Raw genomic sequence first — 21,864 nt, forward strand, 5'->3', positions numbered from 1 at the left:
TCGGGAATCGGTAACTCGAGACAGGAAAATACATGTAACCATTTCAAACAGGAAGCTCAAAAAAATAGTTACAGATATGCATAAGTTATATTAGACATAACCAAGCATCATACTGGCATGTAGCAACAACCAACAATGCGACACCACAACCACATCCATGATCCAACAGACAACCAGCAACAGACCAACACAAAGCGTAGCCAACGCCCAACAGGCCAACACGGCAACATAGGCACATCCGCACATGCACATCGACATCAACATAAATATAGTCAATCCCAGCCTTTCTTCCTTCGTCGATGCGAGGACCCGCACCTGCGGAGTGGTGGGGGGCGGCCAGGCGGCGGAGTCTCTAGAACCTAGGTGGGCGGTGAGGGGTTGCGGCCTTGCCGGAGCGCTGGGCGGCGCTGCATCCGCTGCGGGCAGTTGCCGACCGGCCGCCGTGCCGTGCGGCGACGGAACAGGTGGTGCGGCCAGGGTCAGGCGGCGGCTGTGGGAGAGCCGGAGAGGGAGAGGGACTAAGGGTGAGGGAGACTGGGAGAGCTGGAGAGTGCCAGGACCAGGCGGACTAGCGGCGGCGGCGGCAATGGCCGAGTGCCCGAGCTAGGGTTTTGATTTTGGCCTTCGGAGCTGCTGAGTGCTTACGGGAGTGGAGGCTGGGTTGGGCTCAATGTTTATTTGGGCTGAATATGAGGTAGAGGCCCGTATAATACGAGAATACCGACGAGAATTCCCGGTTCCAATACGGGAACCGTGGAAACAGTCGGAAAACATCTCTCCCCTTTCCGTTCCCGTTACCGCCGGTTTTTCCCGTTTTTTTCCTTCCCGTTTTTTCCTGCCAAAACAGTATACGATCGGTTTAAACGGAATACGGTGCCTGTCGGAACAGGATTTTCCTGTTCCGTTTTCATCCATAGGAGCAGCGCGTGATTGACGGGGCGTTCCGCGCGTGATTCACGTTAATTTGCTAGGCGACTAATGAGGAGGCGGGTGCGAGGAGGCGCGGTGAAAAAAACAACGCGAGGGGGCAAGGGCGCCCGCCGATTGAACTGGCGGCGGCGACGATTTCGGCCTGCCATCCTCCTGTCAAATATTTGGTACTTCCAGGTGGGTCTAAAAGTAGGATTCGTAAGGTGGATATGAGGAATAATTTTTGGTGAAAAATGTTTGAATTATCATGAATCCGTATATATATAGATAGATGAATGCATTCTTTTCCCGCAAAAAAAAAACCACAGGTCCCCAGACGACCCCAGCCACCACGCCGGCACCCACCGCCGCCGGCGACCCCACCCCTCGATTCTCCGGGCCCCGCAGGTGCGCCGTCCCAGCCCCGGAAGGCAAAAAGCGGGCAGGGCGGGGGCCCCACGGCGCCAACGCCAAGATCCGGTGAACCTTCCGCTTGCGGTCCAGGCGAAAAGAGAGGGCACCGCACGAGGCGGCGGCGGCGTCGTCGGTCGTCGTCGGCGACGATGTGGCGCCTCGGGATGCCAAGAATTCTCCTCGCCTAGCCTTCTTTTCAGCAGGCCGAGAGCCATCTCTTCCTCGCTCCCCTTGTTTGGCTTTTCTTCTCCCAACTTGTCTCTTTCTCCATCCACCCCTTTTCTCCCGTTGCTTCTCCTCCCTCCCGCGGCCTCGCCTCCGCAATAAAAACAGCCGCCTGCGGAGCCGGGCACGCACGCCTCCGTCCGCTCCTTCGCCCCGCTCTTCGGAGGCCCAAAGGCCGTGCGCCTTTGAGCGCTGCTCCTCCCGCAGCGCCCTTCTGGAATTCGCGACCCCTTTTCTCCTCGCCATCCCCTTGCCATTGGAGACAAGAGCTAGCCTTTCTTGCGCAGGAGCAGGTGAGGGTGCTATCCTCCCGGCGGCTTTGTTTGTTCTTGGATTGCCTGATCCGATCTTTCGAAAGCTACTGATTTTGTCGCCGGGGATGATTGGATCTCCTCTTCTTGCCGCGTGGAGCGATCCCTCAACCAGAGAGAGACCTGCTCTGTTTCGTTGCCTTGTTGTTCCTCGGAATTCTTGCTTCTGCTGCTTGTTGATCCTCGAGATTACTCTTGGTTTTGGTGCTTCCACTCTGGGAAATCCAAGGATCTTGATTGGTTTCCGTGCTTTGGTTTCGTTTTTGCAGGCCCAAGGCCGGGATGGCGAACCTGACCAGCGGCTTTGCAAGCCTCCGATGCTCAGGGGCGATGCATGCCGACAAAGGTCACATGCAGGCTTCTGGACTACCATTTCTCTCTTTCAGAAGATGCGCCCAGCTCGATATCTCCAGGTGAAGTTGCTACTGTCAAACGTCCTTCAGGCTGACTCTTTCTGTTGAATTGTTTATAGTTTTTTAGAGGATCTCAAGTGTTTAGTGTAGTTTAATAGCATTCCTTGATTTGTCGAATATCATTCTTAATCAAGTTGTTAAGCTCCCGAGCATTTGATTTTCATTGCTTCTCGTTGTTCTCCACAATTTATTTTCTACTACCTTTAGAAGAAGCAGTATATAAATTCCAAATTGACAGAAGTAGGATTCAGTTATAAAAAACAATGTCCAAACATATAAAGTGTTTCGATTAACTGAGTTTCTTATTGCAGTTTGCAAGCTTTGATCTGACACTTGACACTTCCTATGGTGTCATTGTTGCATTGTTTAATCTGATACGGCATGTTAATTCTGTTTACAGACTAGGTAGCATGCCTCGTTTCATATGTGCAAGATCTGCTACTGTCTCCCAACAACATGTGAGGCACAGGGTCAGCGCCATCAGAGCCTCTGCTCTCTCGTGCTTTCAAGACGACACCACAAAATTCTTTGATTTCGTGGTTATTGGCAGTGGTGTTGCTGGCTTAAGGTATGCTTTGGAAGTTTCAAAGTACGGGTCTGTTGCTATTATCACCAAAGCCGAGCCTCATGAGAGCAACACAAACTATGCACAAGGCGGTGTTAGTGCTGTTCTGTGTCCCTCGGATTCTGTAGAAAGTCACATGAAAGACACAATTGTTGCAGGCGCTTATCTGTGCGATGAAGAGACTGTGAGGGTAAGTTTTAGCATCCATCATCTTTACAATAGCTTTTTTATTGCCTCACCATTGTATCAGAATGCATGTTCCAGTGAATCATTTTGCTTGTGAACATTTCCCCCCTGCATTTGTACAGTTGTTAATCTTTATTTATTTGTTTGCTAATGCCCTTCATGCTATCTTTCAGATAGTTTGCACAGAAGGCCCAGAGCGCGTCAAGGAACTAATTGCCATGGGTGCCTCATTTGACCATGGTGAAGATGGTAGGCTGCACCTTGCAAGGGAAGGTGGACATTCTCACAACAGAATTGTCCATTCTGCTGATATGACTGGAAGAGAGATTGAAAGAGCACTGCTGCAAGCAGTTGACAACGATGATAACATATCTTTGTTTGGTCACCACTTCGCCATTGATCTACTGACATGTCAGGTTGGTATATGTTATTCCTATGCCAATCATTAATCTCTAGTTTATTTGTTGGATATTACTTTCAGTAGACCCTGTCGTTCTGTTTTCTGACATGAAGTAGTTATTTGCGTGTGGTTTCCTTCTGTTAGTTTTGAAAGCTGTCTGCTATATAGTTGCGTGCGTGCTGTTTTCCTCCATAAACATATAAATTGATACACATCAAATAGCATTGGACTACATGAAAACAATTGTGCGAACTGTTGATTGGCCGGATTAATTTTTCCTTTTTATCTTCAAATCATACAAAGAACAAAATAGTGGAACTTTTCCAAAATAGATAAAGTAATGGAACTTGCGTATTATTAGTGAAGAGTATAGAAAAAGGTTTGAGAGCATAGCTGTTGAAGTGCTCACTTTTCAGGAAACAGCGTAGGAAGCGACAATATGAAGATATTGATTATGAATGACCTGTTATTGTCAGCTTCCAAATGTTTGTCGATAGCGACCTATTAAATGCAACCTGAAATTGCCATACTTGGCGGTCCCATTTGACCACTTCCCACTTATGTTCTCCAATTTGCACTCAAATTTGACATATTGTCCTTGTTTTTACCCATTTCCCAACTTTCAATGTCTTGCTCATATAAATCTAGTTTGAGTCACTGAACCTTTTTACTTGTGTTATTTCTGGAAGCACAACCATCAACAATTTTACGTTCCAGAAGTGGAAACATGTGTTGCACTATATATGGCATGCCTAATTATCTCCTTCAGTTGCAAAAGGTTTGCACTTAAAGTGTAAAACACCCATGGCTAATATGAATGGTTCTCTTCTTTCTCAGAAAAATGGCGAAATCCATTGCTATGGAGTGGATTCGATAGATATCGAAACTCAGAAGGTATATTATCTGGAATGTTTTATATTAACTAGTTTCTGCCTCATTTCCTCTAGTGATACTTGTCATTTCAGTTTCAGCCTTTTGGCACCACTCTTGTAAAAAATCGTTCAAGTTAAATAACTTGTTTCTGTGTCATCCAGGTAGTCCGTTTCATCTCGAAAGTAACGTTGCTTGCTTCTGGAGGAGTTGGTCATATATATCCCACAACAACCAATCCACCGGTACTTTTCAGCAGACACCACACTCCTTTATATCTTTTTCAATATAGTGGTTTTTTTTAGATGCATCTGTCGTTATCTTTTTTTTTTAATATTATGCTAAGATGACATGCTTTTTGAATGTTGCACACTATTAGTAGGTGACCTGATGGATATTATACTACAACATCCATTTGCTTGGATGGAAAATCAAGTTAATATATTACTCACAATATTCCTAAGACTCCTCGAAATTCAATGTTTCAGGTAGCTACTGGGGACGGAATTGCTATGTCTCACCGTGCTCAGGCTGTAATTTCCAATATGGAGTGAGTTTCTCCTCTTGGCTTGAGTTTCTAGAGAAAACATGTAACCTTTTTTTTTTTGGATAGAATTGTACTCGTAATAGTAGGCACCCGAATTCTATTTGTAGCAGTAGGTACCTTACGAACCCGTACCCCTTCAATTATCCTTAATTCTGTCTTCTACTTTGCACTGTCAGGTTTGTTCAGTTCCATCCAACTGCACTTTCAGATGAGGGCCTCCCAATAAAGCCAACCACAAAACGAGAGAATGCATTTCTCATAACAGAAGCCGTCAGAGGAGACGGAGGAATCCTCTACAACCAGTCCATGGAGAGATTTATGCCACTGTACGATGATCGCGCGGAGTTAGCACCAAGGGATGTGGTTGCCAGGAGCATAGATGATCAGCTGAAGAAGCGCGGCGAGAACTACGTTCTCTTGGACATCAGCCACAAACCGAGAGACGAGATTCTTGCTCACTTCCCCAACATCGCCGCCGAGTGCCTGCGGTACGGCCTGGACATCACCCGGCAGCCCATCCCCGTCGTGCCCGCGGCGCACTACATGTGCGGCGGCGTCCGGGCGGGGCTACAGGGGGAGACGAACGTGAAGGGCCTGTACGTCGCCGGCGAGGTCGCCTGCACGGGGCTGCACGGCGCCAACCGGCTCGCGAGCAACTCGCTGCTGGAGGCCTTGGTCTTCGCCAGGCGGGCGGTGCAGCCATCCATCGACCACATGGTGGACGCCGACGCCGGCGCGTCCCTCGCCGCGCGGTGGGCGCTCCCGACGCTGCCGTCGCCGTCGGCGCTCAGGAGCGGCGCGCTGTCGGACATCGTGGCGCGGACGCGGCAGACCAGGACGGAGCTGCAGTCCGTGATGTGGGAGTGCGTCGGCATCGTGCGGTCGACGGGGCGGCTGAAGCAGGCCGAGTGGAAGATCGGCGACCTGGAGTCGGAGTGGGAGGAGTTCCTGTTCCGGCGGGGGTGGACGCCGACCATGGTGGGGATCGAGGCCTGCGAGATGCGCAACCTCTTCTGCTGCGCCAAGCTCGTCGTCAAGAGCGCGCTGGCCAGGCGCGAAAGCCGCGGCCTCCACTTCACCGAGGACTTCCCGTACCTGGAGGAGAGCAGGAGGAAGCCCACGGTGATCTTCCCGGCCGCCGTCCAGGAGCTGACATGGAGCTCCAAGCCGCTGCAGAGGCAGCTGCAGTGCAAATAGATGGCATTGGCATGCTGCAGATGCAGTTCATGCATGGACCTGGGACATGGGGATTCATTAGTTTATCAGAAATTCAGAACTGGGCTGAAGTAGCCCGCTTTCATTCGACAGAAAACTCATATTCATCCGGTGAAACTGGAATGTGAGTGATATTCATCGGTTACAGAGTTCGGCTGAAGTAGCCTGTGTACTTGTGCCAATCTTAGCATTCTTGGCAGTTCCAGCTGTTGTAACTTGTAAAAGTGTTGGAGCTGCACTCTGAAGTCTGAACCTTTGATGGGTGACTGTACACCAATTGGTTACCTTTGAGGTTCTGATGGCCATGCCATGCAGTAAAATTACTTTGATTCAGAGTTACTGGAATTAATTTGAGTTACTGCGAGAAAGCAGAGGCGTCTGATTAGAGACCTCGAATGCAAAAGGCTTCCTCACACCACATCAACAGTCTCAAAGGAGAAGGAATCCGAAGTTCTGAACACCCAGAGGAACAGCAAACCAGGGCTTGTTCAAAACTTCCATTCAGTAGCTGTCTTGGACAGCAGAAAATCCCAACTCTGCAAAAAGCTCCCAAGTTACAAACATATCTGTAGAGCTTAGCAGACAATTGGAATCAGAGCAATGTCAAGGGGATTCCACTGCATGGAACAGTTAAATCCCTTCAGAAATCCTCCGCCAAGCGTCACTACAGAAAGATTAGAGACAAGTTCAGAGAAACACGGCTTTTTTGCTTTTGGCTCCTTTCAGCTTATTCTCTCTCACAGAATACTATTGAATTACTTTGGTTCAGAGTTACTAGAATTACTTTGATGTCCATCTCATATTTCCTCCCACCTATTATTCCAACCAAAACGATCCGTGAGTGCACTTTGAAACTGGCAATTTTGCAGATTATTCGAAGTCCCCCGTCAACTCCATCAAGTTGTCCAAGCTCAATCTCTCATTTTGCAGCAACGGGGCGGCACCTGCTTGCGACGGGCACGTGCGGTGAGAGCTACTGGACCTATCAACATTTCCGGGGGCACGTGAAGTATCAAAAAGAAAAGATTCTATTGTCTCGTTTATTCTAGACCTATACTACTCGGGTCTGTCAGAACTCAGAAGTTAGAAGGAGAAAAGTAGTAGAAGATATTTTCATCTATTATCTTATTATTTGGCTAACAAATGGAGTCTCCACGTTTGCTCTCAAAGTCTAGAAATTCCTACGTTAATCGGAGAAAAAAAATTAAAATTATTCACCACTGCCATTATAAAAAAATTAGACTAAAGTACCCCTATATATGTTTATTAATTACTCATCAGTGCCATTAATGTATATTTCTATTTATAAATATAAATCTATCCATCGTTTTGCACATCAAACTACATATCGTGCATACCTATAGGATACTAACTACACAAATAATTAACATATTTTATCACACATATATATTATTGTATTGCCAAAATCTCAAATGTACCTTCACGATTATATTATTATTAGTCAAAATAAACAAGATAATTCTAGACTTTGTCCTCCAAAGATTTGTTGCCGACATTACTACAAGACACTACCGCACCTCACAATTAACACCACAAGCTCAAGAAAATTAACATCACAAGCAGATCAGAAACCAGGACAATATCGATCAAGCCATGATTGGTATAGTAAGTTCATCAAGCTTGAGATTTGTTGGCTTCCAAAAAGCAAAAAACTTGGATTTGATTGTTTCCGAACATAAATTAGGCCATGAAAGCATGGCTTCATAAACATAGTAGCAACAGACGACCAAGAGGATTATAAAGTAGGGAAGCTAGCAAAAGAACAATTGAGTCAGTTGAACTGAGCAGTGGGCAGCATTACTGCAACCGCTGGCAAATAAGAAACATGTTACTACTACTACAACGAATGGTAGGCAGTCGTGAAAAAATTAGGGTTGTGCGCTTGCCATGCGGCCACATCATTGAGAAAGAAAAATGCATGCAAAAGGAGACACCACTGCACTAGCAGCAGAGAAGCACTCTTGATTACTGAAATATGTAGCATGTGATGAGAAAAAAATTAAATTTATGAATAATAATTATATAAAAATACAAGATATATTTAGAATATCAATACTAGCCGTGCAAATGTGCGGATCCCTAAAATTCAGGCCACAACCATTCCATAGGTAAATTCGGCTAGTCAGGCTTCCCATTGTTTCAAGGCAACGTATGAAGTGCAAACCAACATCTCCATGCAAATTATGAAAACTCCAATCTAAGTCATTGGATCAACATCCAAGGGGTATGGGAAATTGGGTAATTTTACAATCTGAACCTGCTCTTGGATTAGGTAATCACACTTTTGCAAATCCCCCCTCCCACCTCTCTGCGCTCCTCCTCTTGGATGATGATCTGATGGTCCAGATTGAAGTTTTTATAGTTTGTACGGAGAAGTTGGTTTGCACCTGATATGTTCCCTTGTTTTAATGAAACATAATTGAAATAATTATCTACCCCAGTTCAAAAAATTTCGGGTCTGTATAGATCGGTGTCAAGTAGGCCTAACAAAAAGGCTGATTTTTTTTTCAGATCTAAATTAGTGCCCAAACCAGCCTAATAATTGTCACGTTAGATTCGGGGCTCGAGCTCACACCGGGCTGCCGACTAATTTATAAATTCAAATATTTGTGCTAGGCCCGGACCGACCCACTTCTTTTGGGCCATCGATGCTCGATCCTAAACGAGCACTGGGTTACCCCTCAAAAAGAAAAAGAAAAAGAAAAAGAGCACGGGGCTCAGTCTCTTCGCATTCGGTCATATGTCCATGCATGTGATGCATGCTCACAAGACAGTACAAATCGATTCACTGGTCGATCATCGCCGTTCTCCGATCATCCTCGCTCACCAGATTAATAATAATAAAAATCTCTGGATCGAGGTTCTGGCCTGGCCGGTCATCATTGGCAATTGCGTCAGCGTGTGTGCGTGCGCGTATGACGATTGGGGTCTTGGGGATAAAGCAAGAAGGCTTCTTCCGTGGACGCAACAATGCAAATCGAGCTACCGCGTGTGCAGGTCCTCCCCGTCTTAGCTTTTTCCTTTTTCAAAGACCATGCATGACTGCTTCGATCGGTCAAGGTAAAAAAAGAAAAAGATTTGCATGTTCATTCGCAGGGTCCGACCTACTCCCACTCGCTGGGCGCACAACCAGAAACTAAAGGGCCAAACCGTGTCCACAGAAACTGCATGCCAAACATGTTCATCAAATGCTTGGCTGCTTCCTCCACTCCACAAACCAACCTCAGCTAGCTAGCTTCTTCACGACCAAGGTATTATATATATATACCGGCGCCCGCGCTGCCCGTTCCTCCATCACCATTCCTCCTCCTCGGCCGACTCATCGTTCTTTCTACTCCGCGCCAAGGCATGGGAGTAGTACTACTAGCTCCCAGTCTACCACCACCTCGCGACCTAGCTCTAGCTCCCGGCCGGCCAGAAGCTCCGCCGCGCCGGCGATGTCGTCGATGGGTTATGTGATCAAGTCGCGGAGCGACCATCATAATCGTCCCGCCCTTCTGTCGACCTTCAAGGTACTACCTGCATCGATCCTTCTCTGTCATCATAAATATATGTGTCACAACACTTTTGTAAGATTTTAGAGGATGTCTGGAAGAGCTACGCTCCACCAAATTTAACTTAACTCCATTTTTTTATTCAAACACATCACTCAACACCACTTCACTCCATCAAATATCAGCTCCATTCCACCAAAAATCTAGAGCTCCTCAAGAGGTGCTCCATCAAAATGTGGAGCTGGTAAAGTTGGAGAATGTTACCCACCTACCATTGATTACACCGTCTGGCAAAATGCGCACGTGCGGTCGGAGAGGAATCGATAGGGGGGCCGAACCGCCGGAATCTGCCTCGGCGACGGTGGCGGGGTGGCGGCCTCGAGCTGCGGTGGCGGGGGAGGCACAGGCTACGGCGGCAGGGGAGGAACAGGTGGCGGGGGAGGCATGGGCAGCAAGGGGAGGCGCCACGGGTTGAAAAGGAATCAGAGGTAGGAGAATGACCTGACGAGCGGAGCCCGCATGGAAGTGAGAAGGGCAGTTGGGCAAGGTGGAGTGGAACTTTCCCAAACAAAATAATATAAAAATGATGGAGTGGAGCTGAAAGGTGGAGTGGAGTTGATGGAGTAGAGCTGATTTTTTATTTAAACTGGAGTGCCTGTCAAACTAATATGCATAGAATGTTTTAGGATAAGAAATAGTTCATGGATGTACCTTATTTATATTATAACTATCCGAATAGACATAGAACTAGTAGTAGTACAAGGAAACTACTCGACCTGAGTAGGATTCCAAGTTTCCAACAGTACTCAGTAGGACTTTTTCATGTAACTCTGTCCCCAGAGTATATAAGGGCGGGCAGGGACCCCCTCAAAACAGAGACAACCTCATACAACATCTAAGACAATACAAGCAACCACTTAGGACGTAGGATATTACGTATTTTGCAGCCCAAACCTGTCTAATTCTTGTGTTCCTTGCAACCATCGGGTTCCAGAGCTAGTCGATCTCTTGCCTAAAGCTCTAAACACCGACAGTGCTTCCAAAATCTCTGTCGGAACATATCACGCGTGCATATATGCATATATGTATATGTATATATGTATATATATATATGTATATATATATATATAGATAGGTACGGGTTTGCCGGCCTCTCCGTTCTTCCTACCTATAACCTATGTAGGGTTAATTAGGTATCGGTGCCAACAGCTTTCTAATCAACTTGTGTACAAATTAAATCACTAGCGATGTCAATTCCATATATATATATGCATGGTATGTATACGAGTTGCAATCCATCATAGTTATATATTACCACGGAGGTTAAAGAATATAAGCTAGCTAGAGATTAACGGGGACAAGGTAAAGAAACAAATCACGTTATTAGCCGCGAGTCGTCACCGATATCAGAACGTGAAATTAGAGAGGCTAAACTATGACATATATAGAAAATATTTAGGGGTGTTAATTAATAACCCTTAGGTGCACCTCCAACCCTTTTTAGTTTATTAGTACAAAATTTTGAACTAAAGAGGGTTGGAGGTGCACCTAAGAGTCACCAATTTGCACCTCTAGAAAATATAGTGTGAAAGGACCTAATTAAAAATTCTAATACTCATATGAAAATTTGTAAAAGGTGATCTACATTATGAAATAGGGTATTCCTAATCGCAGTACTATCTTCCAATCCTGTGCGAATTCACATCAATCTACTACTATGATGAACAGGGGACCCTTCGAGGTTTGGTGGCCAAAATGGACTTGTTTCCAGATGCAGTGGTACTAGTCAATGACAGGGTTGATGATCTTGGTCTCAGCAATAAGGTTAGCTCACGCGTACCATGCACCATGATCTTGTGTAAATTTTCTCCATTTCAAATTTAGTGGAAGCTGAACTTATGTAGAATATTTGAATGACGATGGTGGATTCCAAGTATAAAGTTGCTAGTCCGTGTAATAGCTGCTACACCATGTTGAGGACTACTAGCCGCATGTTAACTAATGGAGGTTCATTATATTGATGGTTAATTCCTTGGCAGGAGGAGCCGATAGGGAGATCATTGTCTGATTCCGTACAGAGCAAAGACAAGCAGGTGTGAATCGTACATAGTGCATTATTTATTCTTCTCTCTAAGATCGATCACTAATAGATATATGAGGTGTTGTATGTGAAGTCATCATTCTAATACTATTACATAAATCGTTTTGAGGGATAGATAAAAATATATTTTTAGGGGGGGCTGGTATAGTACCCGCTCCTAGTTTTCGTAGTATAAAAATATTCTTTCTATAGGCGGGTGATGGCGTCACCCGCTCCTAAAAATGCATTTTGGAGGTGGGTCAAATACTACAGTAACTCCGCTCCATTTGATAGCAACGAGTTATATTTTGATCCGCTCTTGAAAAATAAATCGAGACGTTGCTACAAATCAAATAGTGTAAATTGGCTTTGTTGCTTTTGATGATAACTGTATTGCGAATTAGTAAAAGGTAAATTTATTATGCAAAACAAATGGAGATTTTTTGACGACTGATGATTGATTCCTAGAGAAAACAAAAGGAGGTAACTGAGTTTATCGGGATGTCTGATTATTATCCTCTCCAGAGCATAGCAGGCAATAGGCTGCAGGTACTACATGTGTCACAAACCATTCTATTTTAAAATAAATTAAAGATGTCCCGTACACAAACTGCTTCAATCATATGTTCATTTGATACATGATTAATCAGACTACTAGGAGTATTTCGGAGGAGTTGTTCGTCTGGAATATTACCCGGCCCATGAAGCAAACTACACCAAGTGAGTAGTAGTATATACTTGCTACGTATTCCCTCTATTTCACATTATAATTCATTTAACCTTTTATCCCAAATTTAACGACTCATCATATTTAAATATTTATATACAATACCGTTTCTTTTATTGTAGTTTGCTTTATTAATAAAAGTTATGTAAAAATAACTTAAATTTGACTATATTTACACAAATTTTTTAAATAAGACGAGTATTTAAATTTAGAATAAAAAAATCAAATGAATTATAATTTAAAACTCAAGGAGTACTTGCTACTGTGTAGCTAGCCAACTGAATTTAACTAGTTGACGAATGAATGCAACAGATACATGCGTGTTGGTGGCAGCAACGATGTGCGTGGTCTGCACCGTCGCGCGTGCGAGGCCCGACACGGGCCGGGTACGTTCCCCTTGAAGGCTGCGTGGCCCAGGGAGCTCATGCGGGAATGCTTCTATGGTAATGTGTAGCGAAAATAGTCTTTCATGTCATATTTCAATATATTGTTTTAGTGATTGATGACACACACAACACTTGGACTAATATGATTGTTAAGATGATCATTCTCAGGTTTTTAGGTTCAAGTGATGACAAAGAGAAGATAGGCAAAGTTAGACCCGAAGGGCCGCCCCTAGCGGGTCTCAGAGCAGCGCCCTGAAAGCTCTTCGGTCGGTAGCACCGGAAGACGTAAAAAAAAAGTACCGATATATGCAGAAGAAGACCGACCTCTGAACGAAGAAGAGGCCTGTATCTTTGGTTTGGTTTGCGCACCTCTTTTCCCCCCATTTTCGAGCTTGGTTTGGTGTCCTCGTCCTTGATTTGCATGTTCCAAGTATTGAATGAACTATCCTTATTAACTTGCATGGTCTGTTGACGTGTGGTGTGAACAACACAATACTAAATTACCAATGCCGGGATATAATATATAGGCTGCTTGCATGGAGTTTTTTATATAAGAGGAAAGTCCATTTTTCAACTTTGAACTATCACGATCGTCCAATTTTGGCCCTTAAACTACAAAACCGGACATCCTACACCTTCAACTGTTGAAACCGCTCGAAAAACAACCCTGGATTTTACACCTCTTTCAATTAAATAATATAGAAAGTATAGTTTATACTATCTAAAAATCGTGATATCTTGCTAGGAGGTACCAAAAGAGACAAGGGACCTACTTTGGCTAGACGTGCGACATTATATGTAAAGAAATTTAAATTATAAAATTTTAAAATTGGTAGAATTCAAAATTCCTTGAATTTTTAGGCTAGTTAAACCTTTGCTAAAAATGCATTAAAAATAAAATAATTTAAAATTTATATTTAGTTTAATGAAGTATTTTTTATTGACCCAAGTTCTATAGAAAATTATCAAATTAGAACTTTAAATAATCAAATTTGAATGTGAAGGAATTCAAATAATTTCAACAAAAAATGGAGCAATAAAAATACATTATTAAACTAAATAAAAAAGTGTGAATTATCATGTTTTTAGTGCATTTTTAGCAAATGTTTAGCCAGCCTAAAAATTCAAGGAATTTTTAATTCTACCAATTTTTAAAATTTTATAATTTAAATTCATTAGCAGATCTAGTTGAAATTGATTCTTTGTCTCTTGTGCTACCTCCTAGCAAAATATCACGATTTTTAGACAATATTAACTATACTTTCTCCATTATTTAATTGTGACATGTATACAATCCTAGAAATTTGGAAATTATATTGTAGCAAAACCATCTTAGGTTGAGTCCAGGGTTGTTTTTCAAACGGTTTCGACAGTTGAAAGTATAGGATGTTCGGTTTCGTAGCTAAAGGACCAAAATCAGACGATCGTGATAATTTAGGGTTGAAAAATAGACTTTTCCCTTTATATAATTAGTTCAATTCTTTTGTCCTTCGTATTCATCGAGGGTTTTGATTCCATGAACGAAGTGAGATGGTTCCATTATATTTGATCAGCCATCAAGCCAGTGTGCGTGTTTTGGGAGGGTTTTCCCCATCCTTCTGGTCGAGCCTTCTTTATTAGGGCACGGGTGGAAGGTCCTGCGCAAGGCTTGGGTTGCATCTCTCCCACAAGTTCCCTACACTATTTTTCTGCTGTCTTGTTTAGTCTCAAAGTAGTTACTTTCAGTTGTTTATCCCTGCCGTGGAACAATTATATTTCTGTCTCGGTTTACTACTGCTTCCTGAATATACTACTGTTTTTTTTTTTTGTAACTGTGGTTGCCCTAGACCTGCGCTTTGAGATCTCTGATATTGTTTTGTCTGTGAGAAATTGCATTTTATTGCTTCTGATTCTGAATATTCGTTGGGTTTTCCGCTCTAATTTTGTCGAGAGATCACATTGAGCATTGTTGCTGTTTTCCAATACTATCCTTCATACTCAATATAATGTTTGAAAAAGCGCTAGGTAGGCAGTTGAGCTTTGCCTAGCTCTTGGCTCTTGCTAGTAGACGTTTGTACATGTTTGCAGTTAGAGTAAAGCCATGCTAAACAGAGGAAAATATTTAGCATCTTACAACAGCAAAAGAAAATCACCGTGCAAGTGTGTTTTCGGATATATGTCTTTGAACTGTAATACATTGATGCCTCGTAGCTTTTCAGCAAGGAGAGGCTCGTGTGCAGTGTAATAAGGCTTCTGGATTTGAACGCCTTAAAATTATTTTGTCCTAATGGCAATGCAATAGAACTACCATGCAAGTTCCTCGCAGATTTGATGATAAACTATGAATCGTACCATGTAAATTAAAGCATATATGGGTAGTGTACGTCTATGGGTGATTGTACACCAAATGGTTAACTTGATGTCCACCTCATGCAGTAAAATACTTTGATTCAGAGTTTCTAGAATTACTTTGATTCCGAGTCACTGGAACTTCTAGATTTTGTTCAACACAGAAGTGAGCTGCTCTTCAACATGTAGATATATTATAGCTAGAAGTTTACAGATACCATAATATATATATACATTGACAATACAATGAAGTCTGTGCCGAAAACTTGGTCCAGGGGTAACAAGAAGTTGACAAGAGCAGCTACATATCTCGGCGAAACAGATTGTATGCAGAGATGAGGGAGCAGATGGCAAAAACTATGAAAGCCATGAAAGATATAGCGATGGAGCCATTCGCCATGCTCGGGAAGGGGTCGCTTCCCCAGTTGTCAATCAGGTCGCCTACTCGGGCAGTAGCTGATGATGAAGACGATATCAAAAGGTATGCCATCACCTGGAATAACAAAAGAAGAAATCAGCATTAGCCTCAACTTGCAGAGATTCAATTCAAGAGCTCAAAAGCAAGAGCACACACTGAAAGCAAGCTTATCTTTGGAAGTATATATTTGCCTACTATCCCAGAGTTCTCTACCCATATAGTTGAGAAAAGAAAAGGCGAAACGACACAACACCAATGCACAGTTTGGTCAATGGTGATTGTAAGTACAGAGTCTACCTTGGAACTAAGGTGATTGTAGGATAATTAATTAAGTTGACTGTCTAAATCATGTGCTCGACCATCCACAGAAGTCAATTCTGGCACTACCTATCATGTGCCCAGAAACTTAGGTGTCAAGGAGATTGTTCGAAATATGTGTAGGAAGTATAACTGAGAATGGTACACTGGTACAGTGACATCACAATGAAGATGCTACACATGAATTTTGTGGTCATGTAACTCTTCATCAGTTCAGATAACAAATCAGGAAGGGCCCAGCTAATGATCCTCCAATTCTAGTGTTTGCACTTCAGCGCATAACCGTTTTATACTGGTAAGTGAAATAATTTCACTTTACTTGAAGAAAGTAAATAACTATTCCATTGTAGCTCATCGATTGTTGACTCACTGGGAATAAAACAAACATTTCAACACAAACTTGAAGAGGAAATATGTCAAGGCAGCAATGATCTGCTGAACATCATGCAGCACCCAGTCAGATATTTTATAATTCCACACTGGGGTTGCAGTTAGACTCTCTTCAAATAAGTAACAATTAACAGCCATAAGATCCATTGCAATCACAAAATTGGATGATATAAAGTTTCCTATTTTAGAAAAAGGATAAAACAATTTGAATGTAATGCAATTGGATGCATCACAAGACGATGACTTTTTTCAGAATTCAGGGTAAAACACCAAACAGAAGGCATCTCAAGACAATGACAACTTGATCCCATTTACGGCTATGGCCTTACGGCACCAAACAACAACAACAACAACATAGCCTTTTTTCCCAAGCAAGTTGGGGTAGGCTAGAGATGAAACCCGAAAGAAATAAGTTCAAGGTTCAGGCACATTGATAGCTAGTCTCCAAGCGCTCCTATCCAAAGCTATCTCTTTAGAGATATTCCAATTCTTAAGGTCTCTCTTAACCGATTCATCCCACGTCAGTTTAGGTCTACCTCTACCCCTTTTTACATTATCGACCCGCTCAAGAACCCCATTACGCACCGGCGCCTCAGGAGGCCTTCGTTGGACATGTCCAAACCATCTCAGCCGATACTGGGTAAGTTTCTCCTCAATTGGTGCCACTCCGACCCTATCCTGAATAACTTCGTTCCGGACTCTATCCCTCCTTGTGTGCCCGCAAAACCACCGTAATATCCGCATCTCTGCTACACTCAGTTGCTGGACATGTCGTCTTTTTGTAGGCCAACATTCAGCACCGTATAGCATCGCCGGACGAATTGTTGTCCTATAGAATTTGCATTTTAGCTTTTGTGGCACCCTCTTGTCACAAAGGATGCCAGAAGCTTGTCGCCATTTCAACCAGCCAGCTGAAATTCTATGCCTAACATCTTCATCAATGTCGCCATCCTTTTGTAGCACCGATCCTAAATACCGAAAAGTATCCTTCTGGACCACCACTTGTCCATCTAGACTAACGTCTCCCCCCTCATGCCTAATCGCGCTGAAATCGCACATCATGTACTCAGTCTTGGTCCTACTAAGTCTGAACCCTTTCGACTCTAACGTGCGTCTCCACAGCTCTAACTTCCTATTAACCCCTGCCCTACTCTCGTCAACTAGCACCACATCATCAGCAAAGAACATACACCAAGGGATCTCACCTTGTATATCCCTTGTGACCTCATCCATCACTAAAGCAAATAAATAAGGGCTCAATGCTGAGTACACGATGAATACATCTTCACTAAATGCACCAAATGCAGCATAAAAGACTATATCACTAAACACAAGGAATACATCTTCACGAAGGTTAGAAAGCTTATACTTTGCTTCAACACGATGACTTGATATATATTCCTCTTCTTTTGTAACAACACATTAGAGGAGGACAAAAGCAGTCTAAAGAAACCTAGGAAAAGGAGCAGTAAAAGCGTCACGAGGCACAAACCTGATCCATGGTGAAGTCGAAGAGATCACGCTGGGGATGTGGAATCAAATGCTTGTTCTTCCTCATGAGCCCGACCAGCGCAGCGAACTGCAAAACCGAGTACACGAAGCCGATCACGTTCACCACCTCCGAGTACCTGCGTCAAGCAGCAGAATATTGACGTCAAGACAAAATCGCCAATCCTAGCTAGAACCCTAATGGCCATGTAAAAACAAGGGGGGATTTTTTTTACTGCATACCGGAACTGGCTGTAGTTGCTGTACGAGTCGCGGGCCCAGCCCCTGCTGGTGTCAGCGGCGAGAACCGCGAGCGCGGCCAGGCAGAGCCCCGCGGCCGCGCCCCTCGCCACCAGCGCAGTGCGCTGCATCGCCGCGATCCGCCGCTTGCGCGACAGGATGTTGGGCACCACCCGATCAGCCGACCTAAACTGAGCCGGAGCGGGGGCGGGGGCGGGGGCGGGGCGGGGCGGGGGCAGGGGCAGGGGCAGGGGCCGGAGCCGAGGCCGGGGCCGGGGCTGGGGGTGGAGCCGGAGCGCGGACGGGAGCAGGAGCCGGCGGCTGCGGCGGAACTTCCGCCGGGCGCTGGCGCGGCGGCGGCGGCGGATCGGGGCGAGAGCGACGAGGAGGAGGCGCGCTACGGCGGCCGCTCCACGAGTACCACCCCGCGGCGCGGCCGGGGTCTGGGTGGGCGGTGTGTGACTCGGCGCGCGGCGGCACGTACTTGGCGGCCGCCGCGTGGTGCCGCGAGGCGACGACGATGGCGGTGGAGAGGTCCGCCGCCGGCGGGGAGCGCGGCGGCGTGGCGCCGGCGGGGGGATTCTCCGGGTCCGGCCACTCGTCCCCCGCCGGAGGATCCGCCGCGGCGGCGGCACCATCGGCTGCATCCGGCGCGGGAGGCGGGGAGCGGCGCGGCGAGGGCGACGGGGACGGGGACGGGGAGGCCTGCGCCTCGAGCGCCATGGGGGTGGAGTGGAGGGGAGGGAGATGGGATTGGGGGTTTCTTTGTCCAGGGAAGGGGCGGGCTCCTTTGCTACTCTCTGTTGGATTGCTGTTGCCGGGGAAGCTTTTGATTTTGGTAGTGGCTGCCGCGTGCTGTGTGATTCTCTGAACCTGTAACTGTAAAGCACAAGCCCTAATCTTTCTTCAGAAACATTTGGGAAAAATCTAATCTTTTGGTTTCACTTTGCTAATCTCACAACAGTGTTTCAGAGGGTTCCTACAGAAATTCTACTGTTTATGCAGTGGACTCCAAACGTTCGCTGAACTCTACTGAAAGGGACGTGTCATTGTGATAAGGGTGTTAAATTTTGAAAGGCTTATAAATTGAGACTCAAAATTCTGAAATGTCTCGTTTGTAACCGGCAAACCTTTTGCCGAGATTTCCTGCTGCCCAGGACAGCCACTGAATTGAACTAGCCGGCCTTGCTTTCTCAGTTCCTCTCTGTGTGCTCAGGATTTCAGAATGCTTTTTCTCCGCGTAGGACTGACTCTGCCTGATCACTTTTGGTGCGTGCTGCGTCGTGGTCGTGCCACCGGTGCAGTGCGGTCCATCATCCACCCATGGTCTTGGGTGGTGGGTGTGGATTCCTTTCTCCAGCCGGTGGTGCTTCCCTTCTCATCCACCTTTGCGTCTCATTCCTTCTCCTCTCTGTCAGACTGCTCTGCTCTGGTGTGTTCTGGTGTGACTGTGAGGGAGGCTTTTGCATTTTGGATCCGGCAATGGTGCTTGTAATGCCTTCCAGCTCCCCTCTACTTTCTCTTAGGCAACTCCATCGTGTTCTCCATTTAACTTTACGAGACACCATCAAGTTCTCCAAGTAAAAATCTCCCTGCTGCAATTGCTTAGCTATTTCAGTAGGCCCGAGACTGCGCCAGCCCAAATTTGCAGCCGTATTGGACCGCATCGGATGGGCTGAGACTGAGACACTGCCTCGCCATGTCCCACCAAATCATCAGCTTGGATCGAGAATCATGTTGCAGGTTGCAGCACTGAGCCACTAACAAAATGGATCGAAAATCATGTTGCAATCTCAGGTGTTCGACAGTGTCTCTGCAGAGGCGCTTGGCAGCTCGTTTACTGTGTTTCAGAGTAATTCTGCAGGAATTCCACCGTTCCATGAAGTGGAATCCCCTTGGCACTGCTCTGATTCCATGTCTGCTAATTTCTACAGAGATGTTTGTAACTCGGGAACTTGGTGCAGAGTTGAGATTTTCTACTGTCCAAAACAGCCGCTGAATTGAAGTATAGAACAAGCCCTGATTTGGTGTTCCTCTGGGTGTTCAGAACTTCAGATTTCTTTCTTTGCGTAGAACTCTGCCCTGTCACTTTGTGTGTGTGTGTGTGTGTGTGTGCTTTGTAGCACCAGACCAGCATTGTCGTGCTCGTGTCCACCGGGGCAGCGCGGTCCATGGTGTGTGTGTATGGATTCCTTTCTCCGATCGGTGGTGCTTCCATTCTTCTCATCCAGCAGCTTTGCGTCTCATTCCTTCTCCTTTGGACTGCTTGTGTGGTGTGAGGAAGGCTTTCTCCAATAAGACGCCTCTGCTTTGGAAGGAATTACTACTGACACAGAACGACAGGATTCCAACTCTAAATTCTAAAGTTGAGGCCGCTTTAATTTGGAACTTGTAATTCATTGCATCCCCGCTTAACTTTATTTCTTCAGACATCATCAAGTTCTTCAAATTAATAAGAACCTCTCTGCCGCTAACGCCCTCTTATACTGTGAGACTGCGCAAGCCAAACATGCAGTCAGTTTCTTTCAAGAAACAAACAAACAAACTTTGCAGTCGGGATGGTCCGGATTTGATGGGCTGAGATCCTCCCTCGCCACGGCCCACCAAACCATCAGTTTGGACCGACAGTTAGCGGTTAGCCCTGGGACTGACAGTTTCGACGAAGAACGGTCGCCAAGTTTGCAGCGGCATAGGGTCGGAAATCACCTTCTTCGACGACGGTCGCCAAGTTTGCAGCGGACTGATCTGATTCTGAACTGCAAACACCTGCGTTTCCTGCCGGCACTTGTGGATCATCAACTCGCCATCCCTTCGCCGCTTCCTCGTCGTCGCTTCCAATGTGTCAGTGTCTCCATTCTGAATTTCTGATTGAATTCGTCAACGGCCGCCCGGTTCAACGGCATCTTGATTTCAGCTGAGCTTGTCTGCCGCCGCCTGAACCGGACCACGCGCGCACGAAGTCCACCGCTCTATATATTCGCGCGGTCGCTGCCACGTCCTCGCTCGCTCGTCCGCCTCGCCCGCTCGCTCGCAGCGCCGCCCCGTCCACCCGCCATCTCTCCTTCGCCCTCACGATCGTTGCGCAGTCGATCGAGCTCAGCTCATCGCCGGCCAGCTCCATCCATTTGATCCCGTCCGGCCGGCCATTGCCGCGCGCCATGGCGGCCGCCGCAGCTGCTCGTTCCACTCCGTCCGGTGTCCCGGCGCCGCGAGTGCCCCCCGTCGTCGTCGTCGTCGTCGTCGTGCTCCTCCTCGTGCTTGTGGGCGCGCCGTGCGGCGGCGCCAGGCCAATGCGCGAGGGGGTGGGTAGTGGCACTGCTACAGCTACTGCGCGGGCGCGGGCGTCGCCGGCGCTCGACGACGTCGGTCACTGGCCGCGCGGAGGCGTGGCTACGGCGGCGGGGGCGCACCGGGTGACGACGGTCGGCGGCGGCGCTCCCACCCCGCCGTCCGGCCCGTCGCAGAACCACAACTGACCGGTAGTGCTCGCCGTCGCCCTGGAGACCATCAAGATTTCCGACTGTCCGCTCCGGAGCACCAACAGATATCTGGTTTATCCTTTATTGAAAATGCTGGTCTTTAACTAGTTTCAACTTTCAACGTGTTATTTATTCATTGCAAGTATATATATAGTTTTGTAATTTTATTTTCAACTTGTTATTTACTCACTTTCCTCTTTGCAATGCAATTTTAGTAGAATAAACTCAGTTTTTCGTCGTATTTTGGTAGTTCTCGAATCTTGATGGAGTGGTTGTTCAGTTGAGATGTGCCATGCATGCTACTATAGACAGCAGCTGACTGTGCCTCAGCTCCGCTCAGTCTCTTTCATGCATCGTGCATGCAGTCATGGGGTGCTATACAGATGAACCCTATCCTGCAAACCGTGTTGCCGTGTTGGTGTGCCAGTGGCCAGGCAGTG

The 21,864-nt window shown here is 46.0% G+C and overlaps 2 protein-coding genes and 1 pseudogene across 2 annotated transcripts; 2 read left to right on the forward strand and 1 right to left on the reverse strand.

The window, feature by feature from the left end:
* Nucleotides 1-1,413: 1,413 nt before the first annotated feature.
* On the forward strand, nt 1,414-6,400 carry LOC120654585 (L-aspartate oxidase, chloroplastic). The gene is made up of 8 exons (XM_039932161.1): nt 1,414-1,841; nt 2,129-2,272; nt 2,673-3,027; nt 3,197-3,439; nt 4,261-4,317; nt 4,458-4,538; nt 4,782-4,843; nt 5,017-6,400. The coding sequence occupies exons 2-8, from the start codon at nt 2,142-2,144 to the stop codon at nt 6,035-6,037; spliced, it is 1,950 nt and encodes a 649-aa protein (XP_039788095.1). The 5' UTR covers nt 1,414-1,841; nt 2,129-2,141; the 3' UTR covers nt 6,038-6,400.
* A 4,902-nt stretch (nt 6,401-11,302) lies between these two features.
* Nucleotides 11,303-13,546, forward strand: LOC120653901. Its single transcript, XM_039931573.1, has 5 exons — nt 11,303-11,394; nt 11,610-11,663; nt 12,119-12,199; nt 12,301-12,370; nt 12,690-13,546. Exons 1-5 carry the CDS (start codon nt 11,326-11,328, stop codon nt 12,776-12,778), a joined length of 363 nt encoding a protein of 120 aa, XP_039787507.1. The 5' UTR covers nt 11,303-11,325; the 3' UTR covers nt 12,779-13,546.
* Nucleotides 13,547-15,195: 1,649 nt separating this feature from the next.
* Nucleotides 15,196-18,885, reverse strand: LOC120654586 (annotated as a pseudogene).
* Between the last annotated feature and the right edge of the window lie 2,979 nt (nt 18,886-21,864).

The sequence above is a fragment of the Panicum virgatum genome, chromosome 1N, assembly GCF_016808335.1.
Source record: "Panicum virgatum strain AP13 chromosome 1N, P.virgatum_v5, whole genome shotgun sequence".
In the NCBI taxonomy this organism is placed as follows: domain Eukaryota; kingdom Viridiplantae; phylum Streptophyta; class Magnoliopsida; order Poales; family Poaceae; genus Panicum; species Panicum virgatum.

Coding starts and splice junctions, on each gene's coding strand:
- LOC120654585 (XM_039932161.1), top strand. CDS start 2,142: ATGGCGAACCTGACCAGCGGCTTTGCAAGCCTCCGATGCTCAGGGGCG. Junction 4,539..4,781: donor CCACAACAACCAATCCACCG/GTACTTTTCAGC, acceptor TCAATGTTTCAG/GTAGCTACTGGGGACGGAAT. Junction 4,844..5,016: donor GCTGTAATTTCCAATATGGA/GTGAGTTTCTCC, acceptor TTGCACTGTCAG/GTTTGTTCAGTTCCATCCAA.
- LOC120653901 (XM_039931573.1), top strand. CDS start 11,326: ATGGACTTGTTTCCAGATGCAGTGGTACTAGTCAATGACAGGGTTGAT. Junction 11,395..11,609: donor ATCTTGGTCTCAGCAATAAG/GTTAGCTCACGC, acceptor ATTCCTTGGCAG/GAGGAGCCGATAGGGAGATC. Junction 12,371..12,689: donor CATGAAGCAAACTACACCAA/GTGAGTAGTAGT, acceptor TGAATGCAACAG/ATACATGCGTGTTGGTGGCA.